The sequence below is a fragment of the Heterodontus francisci genome, chromosome 11 (assembly GCF_036365525.1).
Source record: "Heterodontus francisci isolate sHetFra1 chromosome 11, sHetFra1.hap1, whole genome shotgun sequence".
NCBI lineage: Eukaryota > Metazoa > Chordata > Chondrichthyes > Heterodontiformes > Heterodontidae > Heterodontus > Heterodontus francisci.
In genome coordinates, this window is record NC_090381.1 from 68,160,632 (window position 1) to 68,173,664 (window position 13,033).

The 13,033-nt window shown below is 45.2% G+C and overlaps 1 protein-coding gene across 1 annotated transcript in view; it reads left to right on the forward strand.

The window, feature by feature from the left end:
* The window catches only part of si:ch211-51h4.2 (uncharacterized), a 374,380-nt gene that overhangs the window by 322,560 nt on the left and 38,787 nt on the right, over positions 1 to 13,033 (forward strand). Inside the window, exon 14 of the mRNA XM_068042237.1 lies at positions 10,902 to 11,016. Within this exon, the coding sequence (XP_067898338.1) occupies positions 10,902 to 11,016 (115 nt within the window). The remainder of the gene's footprint in view (positions 1 to 10,901; positions 11,017 to 13,033) is intronic.

Consider the following 13,033-nt stretch of genomic DNA (forward strand, 5'->3'; position numbering starts at 1 on the left):
GAGCTACATTGAACATACACCATTGGACAGCTGAAACAAAGATTCTGATTCCTGGATTGGTTCTGGGGAGGGGAGGAGACTGTACAGCCCTCAATAGAACTGCTGCATTCTGCACAATTTTGGTGTCTGGAGCAGAACTACTGTGTAGTAGGGACAGGGGGAGGGTCATGAAGACACTGAAAAATATACAGAGAATGGGTTGAGAATCAGGATTTGCCAGCTCCACTTGAGCAGCAACAAAGCCAGCAAATCTGCCAGTTCTCTTAATGTTCAGAAGCCCTCCAGCACAAGCATTCCTGCATTATGTTGCCCAAGGACTGTCACAGTAACCCCACATTATACCTCATCCAATTAAAATGTACATCATGTAAGCAGAAAGATCTAATGATGCAAAGGAACTCCAAACACCAAGTTCAAGTGCTAAAGTACACTTTATTTATAACAAATAGGTGTGTTTTACACATTTCAATACCTGCTTTTTCACCATTGTGTTTAAGACCCCTCAGCCCCCACCCAGGGAGCAGGGCCTGAGGGAGAGGGCTCATCCACTTTGCACCACACTATTTATCAACCCTATAAGGCTTGTACTGCTGTGGACTCTGGCGCTGTGGATAGCCTTGAATAAGACCCATTTCCATTCTCAGGATCATTTTCATTACCTAAATATAAAGTGCAAAACTATCATCAAAGAGCAGACAGTCCTAATGTTCTGCAACAGTGTTGCCAGAGAAGGCAACTACATTGTGCAGAGATTATAAGGATTAATAAAGCTTAGTGCAGGTAACCTGCATAGTTTTTATTTCTAAAAAAAAATCTAAAGTGCTTGGCAGTTTGGTCCAAAAATGAATGCAATTATTTAAAAGCACAACTGCCACTTTCATCATTTGCACTATGGATAGCATTGTTCTGAATTTCTGTAAACGCCATATAATTTTACATACAACAGTACCCATTTGTTGGACTAGTCCTTTTAGCAGAAACAAATTGTCACATTTGCTTGCTTATGACAAAAGAAATCAGTGATTTTCTTATCAATCTGTACTGATCTGATTTTAATGATATACATACGGAGCATCAGTTAAAGTAGTGTTTCCAATTATTCATTGCTCTTTTGAATATTTATTAACAAAATCTTGAATCTGATTCTATAAATCAACCAAAAGTGGAAATATGTGACCTATTTACATTTCCAAATGCACAAATGAATGTACAGTGTGTGAGTGCCCCCTACTGTTAAATTGCAGTATTTCCTAATTAGTAATATAGCTCCTGGGCATAAACAACTCATACAGAAATATTTCATGATGCCTCAATGATTGTGGTGGACAAAAATGGCACTTATTTCATTAACTTCCTGCCAGGTTAGCATGCCAGTAACATAATTGTATTAATTTTGCCACAGAGATGACAACACAGCCATTCTTTACTCGTTGTTTGTCAGACCCTAGATTTGAGGTTTTGTGCTGTTTGCTTTCCCAACAGTCTGTCTGAATGTTCAAATATTATGGCAATAAATTAAAATGAGAGTGACAATACTAAAATTAAAATAGTTTCTTATATGGAGCTAATTTTCAGTGAGTACATTAGTGCCATATGTTATACTAATGTATTTTACCGGCCCCTCGATGCCGCGGATCATGGCGAGAAGGGCCCGCCGCATATTACCAGTGGCGGCGGGACCTCAGTGCAGCCCCCTTGCTGCACGGCAGCGGCACCACAATCAACATATGGTAATGATTACTTATCTTTGCTGATTATGCAGCCCGCCGCCTCTCCACCAACACTGCCGGATTTTTCATTGAATGGGCAGCCGTCACGTGCATGGCACGGCATGTGTCCTCACTCTGCGTTACGGAAGGGAGGAGGGAGGGGGGATACACAGGGGTCGAACTCTGCATTCTTAAAGGGAGGAGGGAGGGGGGAGATGCAGGGGTCTCACTCTGCATTCTGAAAAGGGAGGGGGGTCTGGGATTACTGGAGGGAAAGCTGTGCTGGCATGAAGGGAGGTACCGTGTACCATCCCTCCGTTAACAGTGTACGCTTTGTGTTTGTGAGGGGGCAATGGCACACTAGGCATCCCGTGGGTGGGGAGGGTGCCAGAAAGGGCAGGAGCATTAAGGTTTTATGGATGGTGGGGGCAATCAATTCAGCTGGTAGGATCTTGATGTGCTCATGCTGTGCCACACTGAGTGTTGGCCAAGATGGGTAATGCCATGGCACGCCACATAGTTGATGCAGGAAAGCAGCTGATATACCCATCAACACCAATCCATGCTCTGTTAGGAACCTTCGAATACATGCAAGGTTCAACTTTATTTATCACATGGAAACATGTCTCTGAGCCCTGCTCAAGGATGACCTGCAGACCATGGGCTCTAGTGGACATCCCATACTTTTGTTCCTCATAGTGGCATGAGGTTCTCAGGCCTGACGCCTCTGCAGGGACCTTTGTTGGGGTCACACAGTCAATAGTGCACCGATGCATCAGGGAGGTCACCAATGCCCTGCACCGGAGGGCCAGCGAGTATGTCCACTTCAGGATGGACTCTCACAGCCAGACCCAGAGGGCCATTGGTTCTGGCACCATTGCTGGAGAACCATAGTTATAATGTTCATAGACTGCACTCATGTGGCCATCAGGCTTACTGCCAGGCTACCACATACAGACATCACCATTAAAGGAATCCTCTCAATCTAGGTGAAGCTGGTATGTGATCACTGCAGATGCTTGCAGCGAATGTGTGGCCGCTTCTCAGGCAGCTGCCGTGACACCTGGGTCTTGCAGCAGTGCTGGTTTCCACCAGTGTTCACTGAACTGGCTCAGATGGAGGGGTGGCTTCTTGGAGATAAGGGCTATCCTTTGCAGACATGGCTCCCGAAACCCATGAGAGACCCCACCACTGCTGCAGAGGAGAGATACAACGGCAGCCACTGACCTACATGAGCCACCATTGAGCAGGAGATCGACATGTTGAAAGAGCGCCTCCAATGCTTGTATGGATAGGGTGATGCCCTGTGCTATGGGCCGAAAAGGCCAGCCTCCTTACTTTGCTGCTCTGCACAACTATGCACCCAATAGGGGCCAGGCCTGGCATGATGAGGAGAGACGTCAACAGGATTCCTCCTCAGACTATGAGGACGCTGAGTACCTACAACATGAAAGATGCATGGGAGGGCAGATGGCACCCAGGCTCTGCACGCAGAGCTAGCAGTGAGCTAGGGATGTACGGAAGTGGCTTATCAGACAAAGGCTGTCTGCTCCATAGGAACCGACATGAGCTCTACAAGCCACACATCACCCTCGCTCACCTGCTGTGCACCAGTCTACATCTGCAGCATCCCTGTGTAACCCATTAGAGGCAGCAGCTGACTGATTCAATGTCCATGTTACTGAGTCTGTGGAGACATTCATGTGTAATGGTGGCATGGCAATGCTGTTATTGCATACATTGGCTCTCCTGAAGGGCCAATGGTGCACAGGGATTTGACATTGGTGCTACATACTGGCACACATCACTCACAGAGAAAAGCACCCACATGTTGGTGAGGAACATTTAGTGAAAGACGTATTTACATTGCTGTGACACCCGTGCATTCCCATTTGTGTCAGTGTGTTCTCTGTAAACCTCTGTAATGCCTTTTATGGTCTATTTAAGTCTCACGTCCTGGAATGTGCAAAATTAAGATTATTCACCCAGGTGCGGCGCGCCTACAAGAAATACTGTTACACCTAATTGGGAGAAGAGGATCGCAACTTCATAGGACACTGGGACACAGCAGGGTAAGTATGTGGCATCAATGTGGAAAGTGCTGGGGTCACTTAGCAGGTCTGGAAGAATCTGTGGAGAGAGAAGCAGAGTTAACTTTCAGGTCTGTGAACTTGCACAAGTTAACTCTGCTTCTCTCTCCACAGATGCTGCCTGACCTGCTGGATTTCCGCAGCACTTTCTGCTTTGCTGCCAGATTGACAGCAGCCCCACTCTTCAGCAGTCAGGTAAGTATTCTTTCACAGCTGTCAGGAAGCAGCTGCTGGGGCGCTTAAAATAGGGGCCTGGCACCTGCTGCACAACTGTCAGAGACTCTCCCACTTCACCGAATGTCCCGCCTCCCCCCATGTAATAGGGGAAGGGTGGCTCGGCGCCGTGATTGTAATGACCCCCGTGATTAATATCGCGGGGGTTCGGCGGCAGCCAGTGAATGTGGGCGCGCCGCCGAGTTCAAAGGGCCCCCCCGCAGACGGCGGCACCCCAATAAAATTTAGCCCATAGAGCTAGATTTGGTTCGCAGCCCAACGTCGGGTTCCATGGCAGGGTTGGGAGGTGGGCGGGTGGGCACTGTGGGCTGGAAAACCGGAGTGGCAGCGGCTGCCACAGAATCCCATGCCAGGATTGTCAGGCCTGATCTTCCTGGTAGCGGGGAAGCTCCGTAGCAGCCCATCTGCCGCTCTGCAATGCAACCTGACTTAGCATATTTAAATAACACACTTGCATGAGTTAATATATAAACCACAGAGACCTTACCTACAGTTCCCCTTCCTCAGCGTGACGAGCGGCACTCGCGCGCCTTCACTTTCCCGTCCAAGGAAAGCTGGTGTCATCGAGGTGGGGAAGGGGTGAAATCTACACTCTGATGGGTAGGAGGGAAAGGGGGCAACTCTGCATTTCGCTGAGCCATCTGTAGGGCTGGCAGCCTTTTAAAATTGGTGCCACGCCTGCTTCCGCATCGGTGACACCGTGAACGGTGTCGTCAATGCCGCCCCGCCAGTGATTGGGGGTGGGCGGCCGCCGTGAATGTGTAAAGTGGTCGTCCCCACTGAATCGCATGGGAGATGGCCACCTTCTTCCGTGCCCACCGCAGACTATAAAATCCAGCCCATATTCATCTTGTTCCATTTAAAGCAACAGGGACTGTTACAATCACATTTAATAATAGCTAGCATTGAAGTGATATTTAAGTGTAATAATAAGTGTCATTACATTAGTACAGTAGTTTATTTTTATATGTTAGAATTTGTAGCAAGCGTTTTTGGATCCGTTTCAAAATATGGGACAGTTTGGGTTTTTGATATTTTTCACAGAGAAAGCTATTTACTGCTTAATTTATTGGCATTTAATTTTCTAGTCAGCTTTAATATTTTATAAAGCGTCTCTTCCTTCCTATACATTCTTTGCACCTGTCAAGATCCAAATATTATTTGATTGATTAGCCCTTAGTCTTTTCCTGTCAGCAGGCAGTAGGTGTTAGATGTTTTTCTCCTCCTCTGCTAAGGACTGTTCTCTATTGGATATCATTTGCCAGGCAATACCAGTAACTGTTTTTATCATTTGGATTATTGTTATCTTCATGGGGCACTATTATTATTCTTGTGAAAAGAAACAGCAATAGATCACAAATGTAAAACTGTCTGGCAGTAACTTTAACCCTTTGAGATGCAGGAAGAACATCTTCAGAATCATTTAGCACCTCTTGAAATACAATGTAATGTAATGTAATGGCAGTATTAAAAAGATAAATCTGAGATTAGTAAGATTTCAAAGCTATTTCAAGGTATTAGCAACGACCTTGGTCCTACTCTGTGAAATTCCTTACCTGATTCTATCTCTTACTTTCAAAACACCTTCACAAAACTTATTTTTTGACCAAACATTTCATCACCTCTCCTAATCTCTCCCTTTCTGGCTCACGATTGGTTTCCGTCTCCCTTCTATGAAGCACCTTGGGGTTTTTATTATGTTATTGGCTAAATTACAGACCAAAATACAGACCATGTAAATGGAAGTTATTGTTGATAAATAGATCAGTTGCCTCCAAATTATGCATTTACTACCAAAGGTAGCAAGTCTCCTCCTTGTAAAGAATGTCCCATTGCTATGAAATTTCTAAAGACGTGTTTTGAAATGCTTGGCTTCATAAAATTTAAATTAGTGCATTTTGAAACATGCTCAAAAAAGTCTGTCTTCACAGTTGAAGGCTGGCTGCCATCTTCAATAGAAGGACCGCCCCTGGAGAGACACAGGTTAGACATGCTGATATGCAAAGGAGGAATTATCTGAGAAGCCTCCCTAGGTATAAGTCTGTAATTGGACTATAGTTCCCAGCATACATAGCAGGGTTCAATGTATTTTTTAATGTGCAGCTGGCATGAAAATTTGGAGTTGCTGGCAGTGATTAATGAATAACTGTGCAATCAGGTAGCATGGGCGGCGCAGTGGTTAGCACCGCAGCCTCACAGCTCCAGGGACCCGGGTTCAATTCTGGGTACTGCCTGTGTGGAGTTTGCAAGTTCTCCCTGTGTCTGCGTGGGTTTTCTCCGGGTGCTCCGGTTTCCTCCCACAAGCCAAAAGACTTGCAGGTTGTTAGGTAAATTGGCCATTATAAATTGTCACTAGTATAGGTAGGTGGTAGGGAAATATAGGGACAGGTGGGGATGTTTGGTAGGAATATGGGATTAGTGTAGGATTAGTACAAATGGGTGGTTGATGTTCGGCACAGACTCGGTGGGCCGAAGGGCCTGTTTCAGTGCTGTATCTCTAATCTAATCTAATCTAATCTAATCATTGGCTGCACATCTGAATTATTTTAAAGAGGTCCCAGCATGATTTTAAAGAAATGCCCATGACCACGTGAACAGGGGCTTGTAGCAAATGCCTGCTTTCAGTATGACAGAATTTCTAGGCTGGTTTATCTTTGAAATGATTCTCCTCCTCAAGTCCGTGCAGCTACAGGGCCTGAGGTGTTGTGGGCTGCAGAGATGCCTTCACTTGGCTGAGGAGGCTGTGGACTTAGAGCATGTATGTCCTGCAATGAAAAGAAGGACAATTGAACATCATATATATGTACAGACACAGAGATCATTTTTCTAACGTGCAGCCTATGACAATGGTCATGATTTGGTTTCCAAGTCTCAAAACAGCAACACTAAGGAAGCTCTTAGTTGCAGAGATCAACAGGGCATGTGGCAGCTACATTGTAAATTGTGATTGACCTCCCCATGAAGTGGTCATCCAAAACCTGAATCCAGTACCATGTGACTGGCATTGAATGAGACAAGGCTGCTGTTTTCCAAGATAGAAGCACATGCTAGGCTTCTGGGAAAGTACATATAAGCACTCGGGAGACATAGTGAGGTCCCACCATCATAGACAAGTGTCCAGCTAGTTTACTTCACACATGACATTAAAAAGCAGCTGTGTCCATTGTGCACAGCAAAGGCTATGAAGTCTCGACAACAGCAGTGTTGTCAAGCCCTGGACACCTGTTCCACATTCCAATCTATGACACTGACATTTACCCAATGATGTGGAAAATTGCACAAGTACGCCCTATCTACGGAAGAAAGATAAATCTAAACAGGTCAATTGCTCCCCTAGCCAGCCTGCTCCTAATTGTCAATAAAGTGATGGAAGGAGTCATCAGTAGTGCCATCCAACAACACCTACTCATCAATAACTTGCTCACCGATGATCAGTTCAGCTCCAGCCAGAACTGTTTGGACCTTATCACAGTCTTAATGCAAACATGGACGTAAGAGCTGAATGACCAAAGAGATCTGAGAGTAGCTGTCTTCTACTTCCAGGCAGCATTCAACCAAGGATTTCAAGCAGAACTGGTCAGTGGAGGGGTCAAAACAAAAACCTTTGTTTGGAGTCATAGCTAACACAAAGGGAGATGGATGTGGTTATCAGAGGCCACTCATCACAGCCACAGGATATCACGGATGGAATGCTTTAGCAAAGTGTCTTCAGCCCAACTATTTTCAGCTGCTTCATCAATGACCTTTCCTCCATCAACAGATCAGGAGTGGGGTTGCTTGCTGACAATGACACAGTTGTTCAGCTTGAATCACAACTTGTCAGATAATTAAGCAGCCCATGCCAACAGACAGGAGAACCAGGGATACATTCAGACTTGGGCTGATAAGTGGCAGGTAAAATTTCTAATGGAACTCGTTGGTTTCAGTTAGATTCTCACTCACACATAGCTGAATGAGGCAATGACAATTTTAACTACCAGGCTTCATTAACATGCCATAGCCTGAACTGGTAGGAAATGGGTGTGAAGCAGCTGCTTGCCTGCAAAATTGTGGGTAGCCTTTGGCTGCCTGCTGGCACTAATGTAATCGTGCGGGCTGAGGTTCTAGTGATGGGGAACTGGGGGAGTCTGGGTTAGGGAAGACCTAAATTTTCCTCGCTGGCGAGGAGTAGCAGGTGCAGAAAATGAGGGTTGATTTGAACCTTACACGCCCAGCAGATTTATTTTTATTCATTTGAGGGATGTGGGCATCTCTGGCTAGGCCAGCATTTAGTGCCCATCCCTAATTGCCCTTGAGAAGGTGGTGGTGAGCTGCCTTCTTGAATCGCTGCAGTCCTTGGAGTATAGGTGCACCCACAGTGCTGTTTGGAAGGGAGTTCCAGGATTGTGACCCAGCGACAGTGAAGGAACAGCGACATAGTTACAAGTCAGGATGGTGTGTGGCTTGGAGGGGAACTTGCAGGTGATGGTGTTCCCATGCATCTGCTGCCCTTGTCCTTCTACGTGGTAGAGGTCACGAGTTTGGAAGGTGCTGCTGAACGAGCCTTGGTGAGTTGTTGCAGTGCAACTTATAGATGGTACATACTGCTGCCACTGTGCATCGGTGGTGGAGGGAGTGAATGTTGAAGGTGGTGGATAGGGTGCAGCTCAAGGGGGCTGCTTTGTCCTGGATGGTGTTGAGCTTCTTGAATGTTGTTGGAGCTGCACCCATCCAGGCAAGTGGAGAGTGATGGAATACTCTCCTGACTTGTGCCTTATAGATGGTGAATAGGCATTGGGGAGACAGGAGGTGAGTTATCTGCCATAGAATTCCCAGCCTATGACCTGTTCTTGTAGCCACAGCATTTATGCGGCTGGTCCAGTTCAGTTTCTGGTCAATGGTGATCCCCAGGATTTTGATAGTGGGGGATTCAGTGATGGTAATGCCATTGAACATCAAGGGAAGATGGTTAGATTTTGTCTTGTTCGAGATGGTCATTGCCTGGCACTTGTGTGGCACGAATGTTACTTGCCTCTTATCAGCCCAAGCCTGGATGTTGTCCAGGTCTTGCTGCATATGGACGTGGCTTCTTCAGTATCTGAGGAGTTGCGAATGGTGCTGAACATTGTGCAATCATCAACTAGCATCCCCACTTCTGATCTTATGATGGAGGGAAGGTTATTGATGAGGCAGCTGAAGATGGTTGAGCCCAGGACACTACCCTGAGGAACTCCTGCTGTGATGTCCTGGGACTGAGATTATTGACCTCCAACAACCACAACCATCTTCCTTTGCACTAAGTATGACCCCGACTAACAAAGAGTTTTCCCCCTGATTCCCATTGACTCCAGTTTTGCCAGGGCTCCTTGATGCCATACTTGGTCAAATTCTGCCTTGATGTCAAGGGCAGTCACTCTCACCTCACCTCTGGAGTTCAGCGCTTTTGTCTATATTTGGACCAAGGCTGTAATGAGGTCAGGAGCTGAGTTGCCTTGACTGAATCCAAACTGAGCATCAGTGAGCAGGCTATTGCTGAGCAAGTACCGCTTGATAGCACTGTCGATAACCCCCTCCATCACTTTGCTGATGATCGAGAGTAGACTGATCGGGCGATATTTGGCCGGGTTGGATTTGTTCTTCTTTTTGTGCACGGGACATACCTGAGCAATTTTCCACATTGCCGCGTAGATGCCAGTGTTGTAGCTGTACTGAAACAGCTTGGCTAGGGGCGCGGCTAGTTTTGGAGCACAAGTCTTCAGTTCTATTGCTGGAATGTTGTCAGGGCCCATAACCTTTGCAGTATCCAGTGCCTTCAGCCATTTCTTGATATCACGTGGAGTGAATCGGATTGGCTGAAGACTGGCATCTGTGATGCTAGGGACTTCAGGAGGAGGCTGAGATGTAACATCCACTTGGCACTTCTGGCTGAAGATGGATGCAAATGCTTCTTTTGCGCTGATGTGCTGGGCTCCCCCATCATTGAGGATGGGGATATTTGTGAAGCCTCCTCTTCCTGTCAGTTGTTCAATTGTCCACCACCATTCACGAGTGGATGTGGCAGGACTGCAGAGCTTAGATCGGATCTGCTGTTTGTGGGATCACTTAGCTCTGTCTATCACATGCTGCTTCCGCTGTTTGGCACGCAAGTAGTCCTATGTTGTAGCTTCACCAGGCCGACACCTTATTTTTAGGTCTGCTTGGTGCAGCTCCTGGCATGCCCTCCTTCATTCTTCATTGAAGATACCAGGCAGGTTAATGGTTAAAATTGATTAGGTGGCTTAGCTGCAGATGTCCCACCTGGATCCTGTTGTCTTTGATCCTAAATTTGCTGAGGAGTACTCCTCCAGGCCCCACAAACAAAAGTAAAAGCCATACCTTGAATGGATTCTTCTACTTCTGATCCTCCTCTGACTAGAGTTCAGTAGACTAGGCTTCCCTGCTCAGGTCATGGATAAAAGACAGCTTAGGGCTCAATGAGATCATTGCACCCTGATCTGTATATGAAAAGAAATTCCATTAGTTTAAGACTGGTCCAATGCTGCCTACTCAGAAAAACAAGTTAAGATTGAAGACAGGTGGGGCATCAGTGGATATCTCACTGGTTGATTTTAACTGCCTACCAGCCCGATTTCCATGAGGCAGGTAGGATTAAAATCACTGGAGCGAAATATGTCCATTCAGTTCACAGAGATAGTGAGAGGATCCATTCAGTTCCACCAAGGCAAATCAATTAGACCTGGTTCCTTGAGAGAGGTTTAAATAACAGGAAACCTTGGGACTCAAACCGTTGCCTTTGGTAACTTTGCATTGAAATCCTGTGAGATAATATCTTATGAGATAATCTTACTGGTCAAACATGTTAGAATTCATCTCTTTTTTTTCTTGATAGATTATCATGGAACAGTACAGAAAATTTGCCTGGGTGGCCTGGTTTACAGAGATTTTTATCACTGTCAGCATTACGGTTTCCTTTCTGGTCCTTGGATCTGCAATGAAGCATACATGTATGTTAACCTTTCTAGATATTATTGAAATTTAATTACCAGCAATTTAGTTGCAGTAAACTATTTATCGTATATATTTTTAAACTCTTAATTCAGGATGCTTAATTTTTAAATATAATCAGTTTGTATCATAGGTAATTTCTATGATTTCTTTAAAAAAACAGTAACTTTTTGATTGTTCTGCACTAAAGCTGCTATATAACTTCAGGTTATTGTAATAAACAATTTTGTAGGGTAAGTTCCTTGCATGTTAGATAACAGATAAAGGCAAACATTTAGAGAAAGTTCTCAGCTGTGAAAAGCTTCTCAGCTTTGAAAAGGTGTCACACTGGATAACTTTAAAAGTTAGCATGCAAAGCAAATAGAGCCCTGCCTAGCCCTATCCGGTCCAAGGTCATCACAGTCAACACATCATGATTGTTTTTTTTGCTTAACTTCAGAGCTCACTTTTAACTGAAGGAGATGGTGTGGATATGTGCTGACATATAAAAAGTTAAAGTGGAGAATATTACAAATTTAACATTTAGGAAGAATCACCAATTTCTAGCATACTATTAAGCTGCTCACAACTTTGTTCTGTGTGAAGATCCAGATGGATTTTGCACAGTGCAAAAAGATTGTAAAACACAAAGCAATAATACGCCAAAGACATTTAAGGTACAAAATGCCAATCTGTCGACTGACACCAGATAAATGAGCAGCATACAGATATGTTTCTCTTGTGATTCTGCTGCCATCTCTACCAGAAAATTAGCAACAGTTGTACGATGGAAAAGCTTGCTCATTAATAATCTGATATTTTGACAATATAACAGTGCCATTTATATCAAACATATTCCAATAGTATTGGTCATAAGCCACTGGAAGAATAAATTATTCCACTGTACCTATGAACATAAATCTGGCAGACAAGCATAAAAGGTCTAAATTCCTCAGTGAGACAATGAGCCTCTTTAATTACTAAACCCACATATAGGCTGGATTTTCCTGGTTGGGTCACGATTCCGAAATCAGTCTCAATTCCAAGTCAGGAACTGACCGTGGCAGGACATCACTCGTAATCTTGCCAGAGGCGACAAATTAAGAAGCCACCTCCAGGAGTCCCAACCAATTAAGGATGGCAGGTGAACCAGTGAAGTGGGAGGCCCAATGAGCAGGCTTGCAGCAATGTCTGGCCAGCAGCCCCATTGAGAGAGGTGGGTGCCGCTGAGATTGGCAGGAGACTGTGAGGGCACCTCAAAATGGAGGCGTGCTCTGCAGTAATGTTAAAAATCCCTCATGGTTACAGCTGTCAGGCCATCATTGTGGAGGGGAACCCCATCCACAGGATGGCCTGTGGCTGCCACATACCAGAGGTCCATGCTGGGCGTTGGAGAGGAGGCATTTTGGCCCCCTGGCCTGCTGCCAGGAAGTTACCTCCAGTTAAATGACAAGCTACAGCCTCAGGAAGATCACGGCGGTGGCATCTCTTTCCCCCAGTTGGCCCAATAATGGGTCTAATTGGCTACCCGCTGCTGATGAGCAGGTAGCCTCTGCCATGCTCACCCCTCCTCTGGCAAGATTGCTCGGCAGCGAGAATGCGTTGGTTAGCTAACCCAAAGCGTTCTTTTCTGATTTGGCTCCCAGTTCCACCTGGTTTAACATTAAATACTTAACCAGGATGAACCACATTCCGTGTAGAAGCACAGAAATTATTTAGTGCGTCAGAATTTAATTAGGGTCTACTTACATGTTTAATGACTGAATTCACAGTTAGAATAACAATAATGCTGATGAAATAATCGCAAGAATTTTTAATGCAGAAAGTTGGTATAAATATGCATCTGAAATAGCGATATTGGTCATTAGTTAGACCATTGTGTGCCCAGAACCAGCAATGGAGAATTTACAACCAAACCTGCTGGAAAACTGATTAGAATATGCTGCAGCAAGCACATAGCCATTATAATTTTCAACACTCCTTAAACAATTCCTGACACCTTCAATTAGAACTAATACTTTAATGCGAATAGTTTAT